Source organism: Pteropus alecto, unplaced genomic scaffold, assembly GCF_000325575.1.
Source record: "Pteropus alecto unplaced genomic scaffold, ASM32557v1 scaffold461, whole genome shotgun sequence".
NCBI classification, from domain to species: domain Eukaryota; kingdom Metazoa; phylum Chordata; class Mammalia; order Chiroptera; family Pteropodidae; genus Pteropus; species Pteropus alecto.
In genome coordinates this window covers 2,605,138-2,626,018 of record NW_006431079.1, presented here as the reverse complement: position 1 = coordinate 2,626,018, position 20,881 = coordinate 2,605,138, and the positions used below count along the sequence as shown (strand labels likewise).

Sequence of the window (20,881 nt, the reverse complement as noted above, 5' to 3'; positions counted from 1 at the left end):
GATGGTGATGACCAGGGTTCGTAAGAGCAGCAAGAAAGGGCAAGTGCTACTGCATGAGTGCTTTTCAGGTCTCTGCTTGTGTCAATTTGCTATGGAAATTTTGTCATTGGCCAAAGTAATTCATATGGCCAAGCACAGACTCAAAGAGCAGAGAAATAGACTCCATCTTTGAAAGGAGGAGCTACAATGTTATACTGCAAAGTAGTTAGCATGCAAGGATGGGGAAAACCTGTGGCAGTTTTTATAACTTATCGTAACACCTGTATGGTCACTTTGTGTTTCATTTACTCATTCATTCAGTTTTTCACTCGAAAATATGTATTGAGCAGCTATCTTGTGGTATGGCAAGGAAAGGAATCTCTAAAAAAGAATGGCCATACTTTTCTAACGCTTCCTCTGTCATAGCGCAATCCATCTGGCATTGCTATGCGAGGTCTGGAACATCCAGCAAAAACGTGAGCTAGACCTTTTTATTCCAGTAAAGCAGGTTATATTCGTCCTAGGTAAGAGGGAAATGGAGATGGAGATGGTTTTGGAACAAGCAAAATAGAGAGATTCATATTTACAAATTAAAATCAGGCACAAATATTTCATCCATATGAAGACCATTTTTCTGGGCTAACTTCTCCCTGCTGGATCTTAACCTGTAGGTTTTATTACCATGCTCTTTCCTCCATCTTTCTGATCACCAAGCTAGCTGGTGAGTCCAGTCCCCACTGGCCATATGTTAAAGTCTCTGTTAAACACACACACACACACACACACCCTCTTCCTGGGACTATTTTAAGCTCTTCTTAATTCAGTGCAGGATAACAGTTGTGATGTGCCACAGGAGACTGAGCCCCCTCATTGCTCATGGAACCAGGTAAGGGTTAGACCTGGCATGGACTGTGTCCTAGAGATAAATATTGAGAGCACTGCAGAGAGGATCCTGTTCCACCCAGGCTATTAACCCACAGAGTTTTGTGGAGGAGGATGGTGTCAAAGATATTGGTCCAAACTTGGGCAGAGAGAAGCTTAGAGGAGTTTTAGAGTAAAAGATATAAAGCAGGTACCAGGGAGGGAGTCTCAATGGGTTTCTGAGCTGAAGATCACTGTCCCTAGAATAGTTTGTTAACACATTCATTTAATCAACAAATATGTTTTGAGTATATGTTATCTGTCAAGCAGTGGGTTAGATAGTAGAGATACAATTGTGAGCAAGACAAGCATGGTCCCTGCCCTCAGAGAACTTAGAACCTAATGGTAAGTAACCAGTATTAAAAGAGCATTACTGATAGCTAATGCTAACCAGCACTAAGTCCATATAATTTCCCAACAGCCCCATGCAGTTGGTACTGTTATTTCCTGCTTTTACAGAGGAGTAAATTGAGAGCATGAATGGCCAAGTAAATTGTCTATAATCATACAGCGAATGAAGAAGGAGCGGGGGACTCGAATGAGGCAGTTCGGATCCAGAGTCAGTGTTTCTTGAATCAACCCCCTTCGACTCTATCCTGACCAGCTCCCTTAGTGTATATTTTTCAAGTCCCTTGAACTTTTCCTTAAGAGCCATGCATCACATTTTGTGATTCTATTTTCGTGTGATTATTTGGTGAGGGAGCATAGCAAAATGGCGTGTCAGTCAGTTCAGGCTCCGTTATGCTCCAGTAACAGATGACCTCAAAATCCAAGTGGTTTATAATGACAAACATTTCTCGGTCATGCTACATGTCCAAGTCTTTTCTGGCCCTATCTTTCTTTTGCAGTGCCTTATCAAAAGCAGCCAATAATAACAAAGGGACAAGCTCATTTGCCATGGTATCAGTCTACTAAGTTATTGCAAGCAACACGTTTGCCAAATGTTTCTTTATTGCATAAAAGAGGTCACCATCTTTTCATCTTCCAGAAATGGTTCCTCTTTGACCACTTTCTGGCCCCAGAGTCAGTGTCCCATATTTTAAGGTTTAGCACTACCCGATCTAGTATCAATGTCTTTATCATTCAGCTTAGGCTGAGATCCCCAAATCACAGTGGCTTAAAATAAGAAATACTCGTTTCTTGCTCATGCCTCATGGTCATTATGGTTAAGCTTTAGCATTATGTCATCTCACCTGTTTCTAAGGCCAAAGAAGTAACCCCCATCTGGGACACTGCCAGTCCAATGGCAAAAAGTATAACGGGATGTGGTAGATCACATGATTGCTCTTAAAGCTTCTGAATGGAAATGACACATGTCTCTCCAACTCACAGTTCATTGGTTAAAGACATGTGGCCAAGTCTGACACTAAAGACGAGATGTGTAACAGGCCTCATAGGACAGGGCTGTGAATCAACCCGTTACAGTAGTTAAGGAACCTGTCACAAGTTAATGCAGTTGGCAGACTGTTGTGTTTGGGAAAAGAGGATTGTCAGGGCACATTTTCCTCAGTGTACTTGATATGTTCCACCTTAGCTGTTTGTCAATAGACACAGCTTGTGACAGACAAGCAGACATAGCTAAAAGGGCTTTGAGCAGTACCTTCCAAAATAGGGGCCCAAATGGGACCCAATAGCCAGATAGCAGACGTTTAAGGTTTCTTGAAGATAAAGAACTTCCTGATCAATGAGCAAACTGTATTTATTCATTTCAAGGGAGGAGGTTGTTATCTACACCAAGAAGAACTAAAACAAATTTGGATAGCTTAAGCTAAAAACAAAGAGCAGATGATATTAGAGAAAATCTGGGGTGATTCATTTACGGACTCAAAGGGAGGGTTGACTGGGGAAGGCAGGAACAGGAGCAGCTCCCTCAGCTTCATCAGTAAAAGTACAAGGATCTTCTCCAGCTAAACATGTTCTGACTACAGGACTAAGCCTCATCTTAGCCTCATCTCAGTGTCTCTTCATTTCATGTTTTAAATTAATGCGGGAAGAGAGCCATCTTGGCCCTTTAACAGCTCCACTCTCACCAATGGGCAGGTAGAGTCGCAGAATACAGACTTTTGGGGGGCCATTCTCTCAGGAGGTGGATCATTGTTAGACCTACAGTGACACCTCCTCTTGCCCCTTCACAGCTGCCCGCCCTAATCCCTGGTTCTGCACTCTCTCACCTTGTTCTGACAGCAGCGCACATCCTGTACACATCCTTCTTCCCCATGACAAGCCTAGTTCTTTTCTGATCCACCACCCTGGCCCACAGGGTGATTGGACTTCTTTTGTGATCTCTCCTTTGTCAGTGTGCTTCTGTCTGAAGTGACCATCATTTGCAGCCCCCATCTGCGTCAGAGCACTCTGCTGAAGAGAGCTATCCAAGCAGGCACCTGTGTCAAGTAACGAGGCTGGTCTGGCGTGCAGGTAGAGAGCAGGAAGCGCAAGGGAGGGGCAGCGGCAGCAGCAGAACCTGGCTGAGGGCCAAGGTCCAGGCTGGGGGAGTTGGCAAACACTGCTCCCTAGAGACAGATCCAGTCTAGGGCACCTGTTCTTTGTCTTATCCAGGACTGTTCCAGTCTTATTTCCCCATAGCTCAAGCTTCCTCTGCAGTTCTCCGCTTCTTCACTTATATCCAAATGCTGGGTAATGTTCATATACTCAGCCCACTCCGAAGGGTTAATGAAGGCTATGTGAGCCTCCAAGATCCCTAGCTTTTCACCCACTGAAGAAAGCATACTGGCATTCAAATAAGTGAGATATTTCCTTATCTCGTAAGAAAGTCAGATATTTACAAACTTTAATACTTTATTGTTGACTTGTTTTATTATAATGAATAATCATACTCACATGACATTTGCATTCACCTTGTAGCTAAGGACCACCTTTGATATGACTTGATTAACCTTTTGCTTATCCCCTTTGGTGTTCTGGAAATGTCTCATATGTTTTGTATTAGTCAAGACCCTTGGTTGCAAGTAACAGAATCCTAACTCAAGCCAACTGAAATGCAAAAGAAATTTTATCATCTCATATAACTGACATCCCATTTCTGGCTCTGGGTTCAGGCAGGGCTAAACCAGGGGCTTGAATGTAGCTGCCTAACTGTCTCTCTCTCTCTCTCAATCTCGCTCTCTCTTGCGCGCTCTCTCTTGCGCTCTCTCTCTCTCTCTCTCTCTCTCTTTCTCTCCTCTCTCTCTCTTCCCTTTTGACTCTGTTTTCCTTCATGTATAACCTTAGTCTCTCTTATAGTTAAGGAGGAAGGGGCTTCCCTGATTCACCTTAAGAAGAAGGCAGCTCTGGGCTTAGAGCCTTCCAGTTTGATCCCACAAACAGAAAATTCCAGGAAAGACTTTCATTGGGCCAGACTAGGTCACATACATATCCTGGAACCAAACCCTGGGCCAGCTTGTGAAACATGCCTACCCTTATGGCCAAAGTGAGACAAGATGCTGTTACAAGAAAGCAAAAAATCTCTTAAGCATCAAGAATCCTGCAGCCATTGTTTCCGGTTTGTCTCTGTTCTCTCACTGGTAATTCTGCTCAACCCTCAGTTTCCATGCAGGAAGTCCAGGGTGACCTGTCACCTGGCTCTCTCCTGGGCAGAGAAGTTCACAGGGAAACACTGGGCCCAGGGTATACCAGGAACTCAGAATGACACAGGAAGAGAAGACACAGCAAGGTGGGGGAGTAGTGTTGCCGATAGGGCGGGCTAGGTTGCAAACAACTCCATAGTGAGCAACAGGAAAATGGCTGACATCTGTGCCGTGGGCACATAGACAACTATGAAAGGAAGTCAGACTTCCCTAGCCCAGCGAGAGCATCAGGCGTCTGCTTCCCAGGCTGCCCAGTTCAGGCCCCTTGGTTCAAAGCTCTGCCCCTCTTTCTGCCGCCCTGCAGACCCGCAGCTGAACTCTCCCAGGCAGACCTGCAGAAGTGACCTGAGCTACCTCTAGGTCAGGCTTTCTTTCCACGCCCCTTGAATGTTTCTCACTCCAAAGACTCTGAGAAACCCTCAGATGTGCTAATAAATAGAAGGACAGTTAATCTGAAGCCAAAAGGGTGCTGTCCAAACTCTTCAGTCCCCAAGCTGCTTTTCTAGCCTTATCTTCTTCCCGCGCCGCACCGCCCCACTCCCTGCTCTAAGCCTGGCCATGAGGCTGTTCCCTTCACCTTCCAGCATGGCCGTCTCCCCACCAGGCTGAGAATTCCTCAAAGGAAGGCATGTCTGGCTCCTGTCTGTGCCCAATGCCCAGCTTAGGCGCACACCCTGGAGGGCACAAAGGAACATATGCTGAATTAAATTGGATCAACTACTGACCATGGTTTGAGTGCCAGTTATAAACCTCTCCCTCCAAACCTAGGGAGTGCATGTGCTTAGCCTCATCTGTTCCCCCTCCACCAGGGAAACAGGCTCACAAGGTGGAGCCCTGAGCTAGGGGCCTAGCTTTCCACATTTCTGCTCCTTCACAGTTGCAGCAAGCAGCATGTTTATCAATGTGTCCATTCCGAATAGCTACCTGGTTCTGTGGTTAGTGAACATAAGATCATTTTGGAAGTGACTCCCCTTCGTTCCTGATTTAGCATCAATGCCCTGCGGTCTTCAGCATGATAACTAACCTCTGTGTCAAGGGGTTAATGACCAGTAGCCAAACCCTCAAATCAGCCCTCCCTGTCTGCAGAGGGGCTGGTAGTAGCTCGTTCTTGGTAAAGAGGACAAAGAGCCCATTTCTAGCACATATTATGAGTGCCACTACCACCACTTTACACTGAAATTTAATGAAGCAGCGCTCTTCTCTCCCACCACACCCACACCCTGCTTGCTGTTTCCATGAATCCTGACCCACAGGCCTTCTGGCCAGTCAGACATGGGGCAGGGCCACAGTTATGAGGGCAGTTGAGACAGGGCAGCTGACCAGCAGTCCCTACTGGGTTTTCTCCTTCTATCCCAAAGATACTTCTGTCCCTGCCTGCCTGTTCTTGCCCTGCAGTCCCTGTGAGCCGACCAGGGGCTATCAATATTTCAAGCCTCAATCCACGGCCATGCCACCCTGAACAAGCCCGATCCCATCTGATCTCGGAAGCTAAGCAGGGTCGGGCCTGGTTAGTACTTGGATGGGAGACCACCTAGGAAGACCAGGTGCTGTAGGCGTAAAAAATAAAAAATGAGGGATTGTGAGCTGACAAGATCCTTGCAATATGTGAGGTCAACCAAGGGTTGCCTCACCTAAAAAAATAAATAAATAAATAATAAAAATAAATAATCAATTTCAAGCCTCACAACTGCATTTTACAGGTCAGGAAACTGAGGCTCAGAGTGGCTTCCCGGCCAGGAAGTGAAAGTTAAATAAAAATAAAAATTAATAATAAAATTCAAGCCTCACAACTGCATTTTATAAGTCAGGAAACTGAGGCTCAGAGTGGCTTCCTGGCCAGGAAGTGAAAATGAAGGCCCACCTGACTTGGAAGCCCATGTTCTCTCTATCCCAGCAGGCTACCTGTCTCCTAGACTGATGGTTCTCAAATGTTCACCTCCATCAGACTTACCTGGAGGGCTTGTTAAAACACAGATTCCTGATTCAGAGTTCCTGAATCAGTCGGTCTGGGGTTGGGTACAAAAGTGTGCATTTCTACTAAATTCCCAGATGACTCTAGGACCATATCTGAGAGCCATTGTCCTAAATATTGGTGCTTCCCAACCTCTTGGCCACCCTCATCAGACGCATAAGAACAATGCCCTTGCATATAGGGATCCAGCTGGCCCGCCACAATAAGAGGGAGGCTTGGAAACCAGGAAGTTGTCGGTACTGCCTCTACATTTCCTCCTGAGGTTGCACAAAGTCTCCTTCATACAGCTGGTTTCCAAGCTTGGCCGCACATTGGAATCACCTGCCCATGTCTAGGTCCCACCCACTAAGATTGTGATTGATGGGTTTAAGGCTTTCCAGATGGTTGTAATGTGAAGCCAAGGTGGAGACCACTGCCTTAGCCTGATTGCATTTAGGACTGTGTCCTTTTGGTTCCTCTCTCCTCCTCTGTTTCATTTGCTTGTCGATCTTTCTTCTCTTCCAAGGTCCAACACACATCCCCTCCTCCAGAAAGCCCACTCCAATGCAGTGGTCCAGCCCACAGGTTGGCCCCCCATTCAGTGATCTTTGCCAACCCCCCTCCATTCTGACACTTTGTAACCACCCCATTATGTGTCATTTTCGACCCCTAGACTGTGTCTCTAAATATCTCTAAGGTGCCTCACTCTTCAAGGGCCCCCACTCTATACGCTGGCATTATTGCCAAGGAAACGTCACTTAATGGAGGAAATAAAGCTGCTCAAAATCCACATGCCCGTTGTTTGGAAGGAAACCGGTACCTCAGTTGTGTCTTGAAATATTTATATTATTAAGTAATTTAACCAGCCCCATTTTGCTCCACATTCCTGATTTGCCTGGGAGGCTCTCCACCCCTCTCCCTCTGCCCATCCTAAAATTCTTTCATCTCATCTCTGCTCAGTTTGGGAATGGCTCCAGAATTTCCATAAAAGTTAAGGTATCGTGAGGTAGTTATGGAAGTCTGGATAGAAAAGGGGATCGAATGAATGAAAAATATGTAAATTGGTCATTAAAGAATGCAAGGCAGTGGAAGTTGGAGACAGGAAACTAAAGCTGCTCATCAAGTGTTTATGAATTCCGATTGGTGGAATATAAGCTAACACACGTTAACTAAGCCTTAACGGCCCCCTCCTGGACAGGTGCCTCATGTTTTAGGGCAGCGATTGTCACACTTTTTGGTAAATTCTTTGTAATCTTTTATTTGAACAAAATATTATATGAAAGTCAAATATAAGAAAGACAAAAGAAGATCTTCCTTGATTGAGTTGGGAGAGGGCCCTAGAGCCCTATCCACCAGCCCCTGGTCTTCCCAGACATGACTCCCCTCAGGGGCCCCAGAATCCCTTCTTAGAGCTCCCAGGGCTCAGTGTGAACAATCTGGTGGAAATGACCCTGGTGGTTCTGTTGCTGGTTCTGAGGGATGAATTCAGGATGGTTCTCTAGGGCCAAGCCCCTGTGTTTCAGCCAGCCCAAGCTGGTTTGGGACAGGGTTAGAGTGGTGCCCCAGTCTCAGCTCAGGCTGATGGGAGGCCCTGCCAAGGCCTGGGGAAGGCTGTCTGGGCTGCTTGACCTGGAGAGTGGGATGAAGGCCCTGAATTATCAAGAACTCAGCTTCCCTAGAACCTCCCCCTTGGCAAGGAAGGGAGAGCGTGGCTGATTACCTGTGTACCCTGGTGAGGTTTTTAAAATCATCTTAGCCTCAGTTTTTTCTATCTTTAAACATGGAAGATGACCACAGGTATGGAAGTACCTAGCAGAGGGTCTGGTGGATAGGGATACAAAAATATGTTTGTTTTCTTTTCCACCTTTCCTTTCTGAAGCAGTTTCATTCCCCGTAGCAGTTTCTGTCTAAGAGGTGATGTTTGATTCATGTGAGGGGCAGATCTTGTGGAAGTCCATACCTCAGTCTCTGAGAGAGGCAGGGCCCACCTCCAGGCCTGCCAGGAAGAGAAGGGATGCTGAGGACGTCTGGCAGGGGATCTACCTGTGTCCTGCAATGCAGGGGCCCTTGCTTGTCTCAGAGATGAAGTGATGGAGCAAGGGGAATCTCCAGCCCTGGGAGTCTTTGCCCGGCCTTGGCTCTGTGTCCTTGAAAGCAAGAGTATGTACCCAGGGGCACTGTGGGCTCCCTAGCTGGCTGTCCAGTTTAGCTATGAGTCATTACTCCTGCCCCCAGCCTCAGGGATAAGAACATGCTACTGGTATGACACCCGAGATAGGATGTGTTTGTTCTTTCACCCTGCCAGTGATTTTTCTCATTCTCTTGCAAGCATCAGAATGAAATGCCTGAGCTGGTGTTTGTAGCTCTGCTGAGCTGTGTGGGGTTGTGTAGAGAATGAGCTAAATCAATCATTTGCAGTTGAGGAGGATCTGTGTGGTCTGGGATGTCATTTCTATGCCCAGGGAGTTTGCAAAACATCCACAGACCAGATAACAGCTTGCCCTCCACCTGTAACGTGAATTACAGGAAGGATGTTGCTGTCTTTATACTTTGTACCAACTCGTGTTATGGTCCTTTAAGTAAAGCCGCCTCCAGCCCTCTGCTGCTTCCTTAGTCCAGGCCCGCTCATGGCTCAAAGGGATAACAATGGAAGCTTCCAAGCCAGCTTCCCTGCCTTTCCCCCTCCAGCCTGGCCCCTGGATCTGGAGTAACCCGAAGGAGGTAGGCGAGTGAGGTGAGAGGTCTCGGGTGCAGCTCTAGAGTCAGGCTGCCTCAGTTTGAATCTCAGCAATTGCTCTCCAAACTATGCAACTCTGGACAAGTTTCTTAATTTCTCTGTGCTTCGGTTTCCTCATCTACAAGACGGGGACAATAGTAGTACCTGTCTCCATAGAGTTATTAGAATTCAGTGGGATAAAGCATGTAAATCATTTCTTGTCTGGCAAGTAGTAAGAGCTAAAAATATTTCAGCTTTTATCATTAGCAGTCTAAGGCAGGGGTGTCAAGACACTACTGACATTTTGGGCTGGATGATTCTTGGCTGTGGGGGACTGTCATGTGCATTTGACATGTTGAGTAGCATCCCTGACCTCTACCCACTAAATACCAGTAGCATAGCAGCCTTGTCCCCTGTCCCCATCATGACAAACAAAAATGTCTCCAGACATTGTCAAATAGTTACTGATTGGCAAAACTCTCCCCCATTGAGAAACACAATTCTAAGTCGTTTCATCCCTGAATCTTCCAGGCTCCTTATTGCTCAGAAAGTATAGCTGTGCTTTTTGGGCCTGTAGGCACTAAAGTGGGGCATCTTGTATTGAACTGTTTTCCCTCGTTTGTGTTCAGGCCATTCATTCTGTCCACTACTGGCTAGGCTTCTGAGATGTCCAAGTGATGCCTCGAAAGAATCCTCTTTGCTGAATCTCCCTGTGATCTGCCGGTTTCACAATTACACCACTGAGGGTGCACTTTGTTGTTGGCTTTTTAAATAACAAACAACTGTCTGTTTCTATTATGATTTTCCCAGACTCTGGAGTAATAAACAGCTCTGATGACAGCTGGATCAGACAGTAAGGTGCACACATCTCTCAAGCATCTCCCTCAAGCACTTCAGAGCAGCTAAATGAGTAAAACTAATTTCAACTATTACCTGGGCAGCCGCTTTTATCTGTAGAGCCTGCCCTGGAGACAAGTGCCACGCCCTGAGGACAAGGATGAAGGAAGGAAGTGCCTGGCTCCCTGACTGTTCTTGTCTTGCACCACACTCCTGAAACTCAGGAAGTCTGGGTCCCGGCACGCCTACACTCTGTCCCGAGGAGAGAGCTTGGTGCATTCAGCCCAACGGCAGAAACAGCTCTGTGCCTTTGGGAGGAAGCCCAGGTGGCAGCGAAGGCCCTATACTTTTGCATATTCAGGGAAGGCTTTCTGGAGGTGCTGAGTTTTCATTTCTGTTTTCAAAGTAGCAAGAGTCAGGGTAGGCAAGTGGGAGAAGCAGAGACAGTTCTTAGATTAGCATGATTAGGACCATTATTTCCAACTTGGCTTTTGGATCCTCCAGGACAAGGACCACAGTTTCCTCATCTCTCTATCTTCAGAACCCAACTTAGAGGTTATTTATTGGAAGGATGGATGGATGGATGGGTGGATGGGTGGATGGATGGATGAGATACCTAACCATATCTTTAATTTACTAAATCTTACCAGTTATAGAATTCTCCCTCACCTTCAATAAACTGGAAGCTGTAGCAGATCATCAGCTTTCCTTGGTGGCCAACTGGAAATCCAGGCCACACAACAGACGAGAACTGCACTTCTTACCCTATTTAGGTGCTGAATAGGCTCCCCTGGCCTCTGTGCTCTGGTCATATTTCCACGTTGAAGCAAGGTGCTCGACATTTGGCCTCTGCTGAAAACTTTGATCACTATGATCCCCCACCTCTGATTTGGGAAGAAGGTATTTAGTAGTTCTGATGTCTATTTCCATGGATTTTCCAAACTGATAACTTGTAAGCTTACCATAGAGAGCAGATCCTTGCTGCGATGAGTGTCTTCCATTTATCCCTCCAGACCCACTCTCTGTCCTTTTCCTTCCACCCTGTGAGGCTGACTACGGAATGCTTTAATGGGTTCACAGCTTCCATTTGGGTTCTGCCAATGGGCTGGTCCAGCGGAGGAATAGAGTAGTGGGGGGAGGGTGACGTTGGGCGTCTGTTCCCACCACTCACCATTACCATCAACCCTTTCCCCTGGGTCTTCTTGCAAGTCCATCTTCTCAACGTAACTTTTCTCTCACGGATTCTGGTAACTGCTGTCTACTCTCGTCCCTTTGAGCCTAGGAGTGGTAGCAACTCCGTGTAACTATCCTCAGGGAACTATATCATCCCCGTGGTGCCTTTTCACTCACCCACACCATTGAGAATTGTGCCTTTATTATACCCTTGGTGGATTCCCCTATGTTAAGTGTACCAACTCTTTCTTGTTGGGGTCTTCACTGATATCCTGGCCTGGGGCTCTTCTTAGGTCTGAAGTGACCCTGCTGTCTCTCCACCCCTCTCCTTGGACTTCCAAACATCAGGAAGAACATGCTTCTGAAGGACCACCCTCACTTACTCTGCTTCCCTGCACTGCCCTTCCCGCCCCACGGCCCCTTTTATGCCCCTGCATTCATGTTTTACAAGTCCTTGTCAACCACCTTCTTTTACTAAAGCAAGAAATACTTCATTTTGCCATTAGGAATGAATTGAAAATATTTACCAGTGAGAATTTTTGAATAGATGAAGATAATGAGGGCCCACCCTGAGTTCTAACCTAAAGCAAAGAAATATAGTATCCCGATTTGCCCAGAGGCCTAATCATAGGTGTTAATTCCTTTAGAAATGTGAAGAAAAGAGCTCACAGAACCTTATGCCTGCACACTCAGAGCCCTTGTCATAAACCACAGCTGGGGAAATGATTAAAAACTTTGAAGGCCCAGGGTCATGTGGCTTTCTTCTAGATCAGGACCAGCCTCCATTTCTGTAAAAAAAAGCGTGACTGGAACACAGCCATTCGTTTAGGTACTGTCTATGGCCGTGTTCATGGTACAAGGGCAGAGTTGGATTGATGGAGACAGTCTGGCCCTCTGTGAAGAAAACAGTTGAAACAGCAACGACTGCTCTTTTTTGAAAGCTCTGCTTACAATGTTGGTTCTTGACTGGCCTCTAGGAACTCGGATTTCAGGAGTGTTGCCACCATGTGTCTAAACCAATTATATAAACAACATGGTTTATGCGAAATATCTGCTTTCCTTCTGGAAATCTAGAATTCTGGAACATAGCAGGCAGAGGCTGCCTACGTGATGAACCCCCAGTAAAACCCCTGAGTGCTTAGCCTCTAACACACTTCCCTGGTAGATAGCACTTCACACACGTCGTCTCAGCTTCTTGCTGGGGGCATCCTGTGCATCCTCTGTGACCCCTTGGAGAGGACCCTTGGAAGCTTGTGCTGGTTACCCTAGACTTTGCCCTGCGTACCTGTTCACTTTGCTGATTTGATTTGTATCCTTTCACTGTAATAAATCATAGCCATGAGTACAACTATATGCTGCGTCCTGTGAGTCCTAGAGAATCATGGAATCTGGCATAGTCTTGGAGACCTCCCAACACATCTGCAAAGCCAAAACTATTTGCTGTCTGGCCCTTTAAGAAAAAATTTGCCGGGTGGCTCCATAGTGTAGTGGTTAGCACGTCTGCTTTATACACAGAAGGTTCTGGGTTTGCGCTCCAGGTGGAGCCGCGGACCATTCCCCAGGTGCACCAGGCCCTGGGTGCACATTGCGAGCGTGTGATTGGAGACCTCCCAACACATCTGCAAAGCCAAAACTATTTGCTGTCTGGCCCTTTAAGAAAAAATTTGCCGGGTGGCTCCATAGTGTAGTGGTTAGCACGTCTGCTTTATACACAGAAGGTTCTGGGTTTGCGCTCCAGGTGGAGCCGCGGACCATTCCCCAGGTGCACCAGGCCCTGGGTGCACGCTGCGAGCGTGTGAGAGAAGACACCCGGCCTTCAGAGATCCAGTTCTTAAGGGGAAATGGCAACATCCACAGGTCAGGGGTAGAAGTTGGGGTGGGGAGCGGTGGGGGGCAGGAATTAAAGAGAGGTAAAAAAAAAAAAGAAAAAATTTGCCAACTCTTGTTCTACCCAGTCTTAGTATGGATAGAAGTTACCTGTTACATCTCTCCCATCCCACAAGACTGAGTACTCTGAAGGCATGGCCTGGGTCTTTTGCTCTTTAGCTACTGGTCACGCATAGCATCTTGCATGAAGTAATTACAGAGGGATGAAGTCAGCAAACCTGTAAATAATGGATTCGAGAAATATTTTTTTAAACTGTGGATGGTGAAATCAATTTAAAAGGTTTTGACTGATGATTTTCAATGAAAGAATAGAATAGAAAATAGAGTGCATTGCATATAAGAAGGCTAAATTTCATTTCTTGAAAAATTTGTTTCAGTTATACATGTGGACCAGATGCTATACCGGATCATAATGTAAAATGGTTTCTTCTCGTCCATTGCAGTAGGAAATATTTGAAGGCCACTGGATTGTGACCTCTTTGTCGGCTGCTCGGGCAGAAGCGCCACTTCACCTGCCTATCTCTCTGGTCACTTAACCTTCTTCTTCTCCCGCCCCCAGAATGTGTACTACACGAGCAGTCAGCAGATCCACGTTGGCGTCCTGAGCCCTACGGTTGATGACGATGACAACCGGTGCTTGGTGGATGTCAACAGTCGGCCTCGGCTCATCGAATGCAGTTATGCCAAAGCCAAGAGAATGAAGCTTCACTGGCATTTCTCTCAGGTAACAGCCCAGAGCCCCCAGGAAGAGCGAGAGCACAGAAAATGGAGAGAGGGGCCACATGGGAGGAGAGACAGAGGACAGTGACCCCGTGGCAACAAGGAGGCTGTGACTCCAGACCAGTTCTCGAGATTTATTGAACACTTACTCCATGCCAGGGGTTTCACATGAATTAGCTCACCAACTCCTAATATTGGCTCTGAGGGAGGTTGTTGTTGTTGTTGTTTTTATTATTATTATTATTATTGTTATTGTCATTGTTTTCTCGTTTAATTTTTGGATATAAGGAAACAGGCTTGGAGCAGGAAGACACCTGCACAGAGTCCCACAGTAATGGGTGGGGCTGGGATTTAAACTGGGGTCCCTCTGACTTTAAAACCCTCACATTTCTTCTACACAAACCTCTTCTCAGGAGACGAAGCCCCAGTCTTCCAGGGATAAACACTGCTGGGCTGTGTCTGGTCTGTGACCCCCTCTACCTTCATCCCAACAGAGGGTCCTCTAGGGGATGAGGTTTTCACACAGGGCAGTGTCTTGGGGCCATTTTGTGAAAGGCAGTCTGTTTCAACTTCCTGGGAGAGGAGCAGGGGGCAAGGACCTGAGCTGTCCTGGGATAGCCCTTGGAGGTCACGGCCCAGACAAGTACCTGCCATCCTGGGGACTTTGCGTTACCTGGATATTAGTGTTCACGAACTAAAGTAAGCTCCCTGGCCCATTCAGAGGCCTTGCTCCTCCACCCAGAATCACCAGGGAAACAGGTCCATGGGTCTGTGGAGCCTTGGCCTCTCTGTGTCCAGCCTCGTGCAGTTTGACATTAGTAAGCATAGCAACTCCATCTCAAAGATGACGAAACAAGATTAAATCCTCTGACCAAGACCACACAGCCTGAGAGCAATGAGCTGGAGTTCCAACAGGCTGGCCGAATGTGAACCCAGGCTGTGCAAATATCCCAGTCCCACAGGCAGGCCCATTGCCTCCTTTCCAGCCTTCACGGACACAGCCTTCCTGCACGAGCCCCGGGTCGTAGGTTGCAGTGACATAGCTCCATCTCCCGTGTAGATCACCATACCTTGGTGCCCCTAGCTAGTCCTCATCTCACCTCTCCATCCCTGATTGGGACTAAATAGGTGTCCTCAAGGCATAGACACTCCCAAATCCAGCCCCACACAATTCCTGCTTGAAAGGACACAGTGACCAACAAAACAGGCCATGTTGGCATGTGGAGCTCTGGAGACTGGATAGCCTTCAGCTACTTACATTTCTATCTAATTAAAACTCTCAGGTGCTTTGGGAGTCATATCCTTGATCCTTCTACCAAGGGAACTGTTCAGAAATAATATTTTTAAATCCCTATTTGCAAAGCCAGGGCAGCCACTCTTACTTGATATTTTAAAATTAACATATTTGAATTTTTTTAATGCAAAATGATCAATATCTAGCAACCCAGAATCTGTCCCCAAACCCACATCGGTTAGGAGCTGCAAGGCGAGGGGAAGCTGGGAGCCTCTTAAATGATTAGAGTCATGCGCTTTAGGCTAATTTTCTTGCAATGGGTTTTAATCTTTGCAAATTACATGGGGATCCTACCAACTAGAATGTTCTGGTGCAGAAGATGGGCTGAAAGGAGCTTTTCCTGGTGCATTTCAAATCTTTACGGTTTCACATTCTGCATTATTTACTCTCCTGAGGGCCGCTTTTAAACTCCACAGACACTCAGGCTAAATTAATTTCAAAATAATCTATTGTGATTTTCCCAGGTTCTTCTATAAAGAAGATATGCATTTGCATATCTTAGTGTTTCATCTCATACCCTGATATTCTGTTTAACAAATAAAATGCCTTTCCTCTAACCCTTGCTAGCTCTTCTGAATTTCCAATGCTTCAGGATGGATCAGGATAGCGTTAGAATCTGACACTGAGAAACCACATTTGATGAAAACATCTCTTGGCAACGCTGATGCACAGGGCTCTGATGAACAATTTTCCGATAATGAACATTTCTTTCCTTCAGTCGTTCATCAAACATATTTGGAGCACAGGGGCTGGGCAGGAGAGTTGCAGATATGAATCAGACATGGCCTCTGCCCTGGAGGAGCTCATGGGCATGTAAACACACAACAAAACTGGACGATGAGGGCAGAAATGAGGGGGGTATGGTGTCCTGGGAGCCCAGGGTGACAGGTTCCATCTGTAGAATTCGGGGAACATTCGAGGCTTGTTTGATCTGACTGGATCTTGAAAGTTGTAGGACAGTTCCCAGGTGTGGAAATGGAGAAGAGAATTCCATGCAGAGGCTCAGCCTGGGCAAAGGCAAGAAAATACAGAGCATAGTTGAGGAGTAGAAATCCGATGTTGGTGTGGGTAGAGTTTAGAATTTTCAATGGGGCAGATCAGACTGAAGAGTCAGTTTGAGCGGATAATAGTGGTGGTTGAGAGCCATGCCAGGAAGTTTGGACTTTACCTTAAAAGCAAAGGGAGGAACTAGGGGAAGTTCTTAGGCAGCGGATTGCTATGATGGTCTCTGAGTCCCTCTGGCAGCAGAATACAAGGTGGACTGGAAGAAAAGAGGCTACAGATAGAGAAGCAAGTTAGGGAGCTGTTCCATTGTCCCTGTGAGAGAAGGGATGTGGGGCCAGGCAGCTGTTGGAGAGGACTTTGAGAGATATGTCAGCAGTCTATTGGAAGTAATGATAGATTAAATGGAGGTTGTCGTGAGAGGGGATTATTAACCCAAGACCACCCCAGGCTCTGAGTTTGAAGAACAGCCAGAGTTGTCCTTCTCAAGCAACACACGTGTCTCTAAATAGCCAGTGTTTCTCACGTCAACATGCGATGAAAAGTCATTAACATTAGAGTGGTAGTTGTTGCCTTCGATGATTTTCTAGCTTGTGACTCCTCCAGGTTTAAAGAACTTTCTAAAATGACTACCTACTGCAATTATAAATTCATATGCAGGAGTATAGGCCTTTCAGTCTTCAGAGAGGACCCATCATACTGAGATTTCGGGGGCTCTGGGATTTGGTGATGTGGCATTAGTGAAGAGGCATTTAGTCAGTGACGCCTGAACCAGTGGAATGAGAGAGAGGAAGCAGATATCAGATCATGTAAAGGAGAACTTTGTGTCAAGAAACCTGTCAAGCAAAGCAGTGGGCTGTCTCCCAGTGGTAACGAGACACACACACCCCTCCCTGTTTTCATCATTACTTTGTGTGGATAAGCAAATGACGTGTGTCCTCTAAGGTGCAACTTCCTTGGCTGAAAGAGTCGGCACTTTCCGACCAGAAGGACATCAGCAGTGCCTGAGCTCTGCCGTCAGATATGAGAAGGACTGCCCCATGCAAGAGAGAACAGGCTTGTCCTGTGTAGCCCTGAGGGACCAGCGGGAAGAATCAGGGACAATTTTAGAGCAGCTTTCTCATAATCAGAGCTGTCCAGACATGAGGTTGGTGGTTGAGAGAAGAGATGGGCTCAGGGGACTACTCAGCAGGCCGTCTGAGGCCCAATAGCTCTAAAAAGAGTTGGACTTGATGGTTTTAAGGGCTTGCCAATCCTGAAATTCTGTAATTCTAAGCTTAAGTTAGACAGCAACGCTGAGAAAGGCTTTTTCTATCCAGAAGTCCCACTGGGCCTGCCTTAATAAAAAGCACCATGAATTTAAAAATGAGCTGAGCTCCATGCATGAGGGTCATCTTCATCTCACTTTATGGAATTGTTTGTTATTTCGCTCTGTGCCCCTCGCTTCGATCAACCAACAGACTGGAGGGCAGGACCATGACTTACACTTTCAGTATCTTCCAGACGCCAGCGGGAAGCCTGAGACAGAGAAGACACCCAGCATGCTGTTGACTGAATGAAGGAGTCCTTTATTAAAATTCGCAAATATTAATTAAAGGTCTCCTGTGTGCCAGGTCTTGAGCTAGGTTTCTGAGAGACCCAATGATGAACAAAACCCAACCCTCAATGACTCTCCATGCATGATGAAAAGAAAAAAAAAAATAGAATTATAGTATTTCAAGGACATATCAGTGTAAAAGTCAAAAGACCTTGCATAGTTGGAAAATTCCTAGTTCCTACAGAAGCACTTTTAGGTGGTAGTGCATCCCAACTGCATACACAGACATGCGCTAAGTGGGGTACACAAAGTTGCAGGGTAAACACGTACTTCTTCCCACAACTTCCGATTTAGGGGAGAGAGGTGGAAATGTTTTATACTAAAACAAGTATGCGTGTGGTGTGGAATGGAATACAAATTCGTATGAATATTTTTTAAAACAGGAGGCTTCAGTGAATTGTCAGGCTATTCAGACTGTATTTCATGCTGCTGGCAGATGCTGGGGGTGCCGTCACTCCTGTTGGCTGTCGGGGTTCTTTGGTGGAAACTGGCAAAGCCTAGTGAGGACTCCCAGGGCACATAGATCAGTGTTCCCACTGGCGGGCCATCCCACACCTCAGCCCTGTGCTTGCCTTGTTCTCGAAGCAGCATCCATGCATTTTCCAGGTGAGGAACAGCCAGGATAACAACAGAGATGTGTGCTAATGCCCAGAGAAAGGAGATGTTCAAGAGTAAGAGGAGCCTGCCTGGAAGAGAGCTGAGCGCAGAGCCAAGCCTATCCGTCTAGGGACAATTGGCTCTGATTTGTGGGGTCTGATTTGATAATTCGATGCAAGATGAGTAACCCACTCAAAACAGAACCTATTTGCAGAGCACATTTCCTAGGGAGCACCACTAATTCTGCCAAACAATTTCCCAACACGCAAGGAGGAGGAGCCCTTGACTTTCTCTCACTCCGATCCCCAAGTGCTGTCAGGATGTCCAACTTCGAGAACCTTTTGTGCTGAGAAGAAGAGGCTATAATCGAGTAATTCTTTATGGCTTTAGAATAAAATAGCTTTTCATTCCCATGTCATATGAAGGTGCAAGTGTGTAATTGTCCAGTTTCAAGGGACTGACAGAGCTTTGTTTAGGCCCCAAATGTTTCCTTAGTTATTTTTAGTTTATGGCAGTCAGTACTTCTCTGTTCGCCCTGCTCATCCCACAGAGGTCTGGAGCCAAGGCCAGGTGCGATGGCTCAGCTCCCCACTAATCAGACCTGGAGGAAAGTTGGAGATGTATTTATCTTACATTTATGTAGTGCTTACTGTGTGCCAGCTAGTATTGTAACTGCTTTATAAGTATTACTTAATCCCATGACAGTGCCATTAGGTACTTTAATTATCCCCATTCTACAGATAAGGAAACTGGGGCACAGAGAGATTGAGTAATTTGTCCAAGGTCAAATCTGGGAATTCCATCAAATATGGGGTTCATGCTTTAAATCGCCATACTGTGATACCTATGTCTCACCTCTGGAAAGCCAGTGGATGGCTGCAGTGGGAGTTTGGAGCTGTGATCTCTCTGCCGAGCCAGTTGCAGGTGCGTTTGATCCAGCTGGATTCCCGCCTCCTCAGCAAACCAGCCATCCTGCTGTCTCCACGCTCTCCTGTCACTTTTCCTTTTGCACTTGACATCGCCATTGCGCCATCTTCAGTCCAAAGGAAATCCCAGGCAGATCTCACTCAGTTTCACGTGAGTCTCCTTGAAGAAAGACAAACACTAAAAGCACCTATTGAATAAATGGAGTATTGAATATTCATAATACGGAAAGACCACGTTCTTCTACAAAAGGACTTAATCTCAGGTTTCTGTAACTAGCACTAACATCCCACCTGTGCTTTGAAGTATTTGATTACTAATCATTAACAACTTAACCTGGAAACTCCCGAGCCTACTGTGCTTAAAGCCAAAGGCCCACTGGGCCACTCGCCCGTGGAAAATTAATTAAAAAGGAGAGTAGATTGGGAGCTCTGAAATAAACGGAAGTCTCAATCCAAGATTCAGTCCACACACAACCTCCTCGTGAGCACCTTGATTGTGAACCAGAGACCAGCCTGAGCTCAGCCCAGGTGCTCCAGACACTGCACCTCAGGGAGGCGAGTGCAGGCGAACAGCCAGGCCCCACCCTGAGACAGGGCGGTGGCCGTTTGTGCTCCCCCAAGTGTGGTCCTTGGACCAGCACCATCTCCAGCAGCAGCACCTGGAAATTTGAAGAGGCACATTTTCAGCCCCATCGGAGACTTATTAGATAAGAAAGCGGGGCCTAGTGGTCTGTGGTTTAACAAGCCCCCTTGGGACTCTGTCTAATCATCTACCTACATCTCTAGGAAGAGCCAGGTTACTTAGTCTGGTGCTAACTGTTCCACACCCAGCTACCACAGACACATACTTGGAAAAACTGAGGCAGAGAGGACGTGCATGGCTTTGTAATCTGAGTTAGCTCCTCGGTGCCTCAGCCCAAGGGGCCCGTGGGCCTGGATCCACATACCACTGTGCACATGGTCAGTGCTCCATGTGGAGACAAAATCAGAGTGCCTTCAGTGCTCCAGCACCTTTTGCAAATGAGAAGACCGAAGTCCAGGGTGGCTCAGCCACTTACCCAGGGTCATGGCCAGAGAGGCAGAGGCAGGGCTGGGAGCAGAGTCTCATGTTCTTGGCTTCTGCTCATACTGCCTCTTATGCCCTTTCTCGTCACCACTCAAGAGGCTCAGAAGAGAAGGAATTAGGTTGGAGGCTGGGCACCCAGCTCCAGAAATTATCATTAGCCTTCTTAATTCTATACATTCGGCTTTTGATTTTTTTAACACTGTTTCCATATTTAATTTGGTCTCCATTCCAATTAAGCTCTCTGTGTGCTGCAGCATCTCTCCTGCCAGGTTTAATTGCCCTTATTTAAGTTCTTTAATTAAAAGTATTGTGTGTTTCCAGATCCTGTAGTTGTAAGTATTACACAAATAATTGAGATGACCGAACCAGTAAACCAGGTGACGGTGCCCTCCACGGGGGGCGGAGCTGGCCAGGGGCTCTGCATCAAGCCACACCCCGAAGAGCCTGGACCTGGCCCCAGAGGCTGCTGAGGACAAAAGCCTGCTAACAGGTGTCCCTGCTTCTTTCCTTCCTCCAAAACTCTGCTCAATACAGCGGTCAGAGTGACCTGCTTAACACGTCAGTTCGACTCTGCAACGTCTGGCCCCGTCACCAGGTTAAAAGCCAGAGGCTGCTTTGTGGCCATGAGGCC

At 46.7% G+C, this 20,881-nt stretch overlaps 1 protein-coding gene and 1 non-coding gene across 2 annotated transcripts in view; both read left to right on the top strand.

Moving 5' to 3' along the window:
• The window catches only part of GALNT18 (polypeptide N-acetylgalactosaminyltransferase 18), a 321,263-nt gene that overhangs the window by 293,586 nt on the left and 6,796 nt on the right, over nucleotides 1-20,881 (top strand). The window contains exon 10 of the mRNA XM_006905641.3: nucleotides 13,608-13,772. Coding sequence (XP_006905703.1) covers nucleotides 13,608-13,772 — 165 coding nt within the window. The remainder of the gene's footprint in view (nucleotides 1-13,607; nucleotides 13,773-20,881) is intronic.
• On the top strand, nucleotides 5,922-6,040 carry LOC112469578. The gene has a single exon (XR_003042689.1). It is a non-coding gene; the product is annotated as a 5S ribosomal RNA (ribosomal RNA).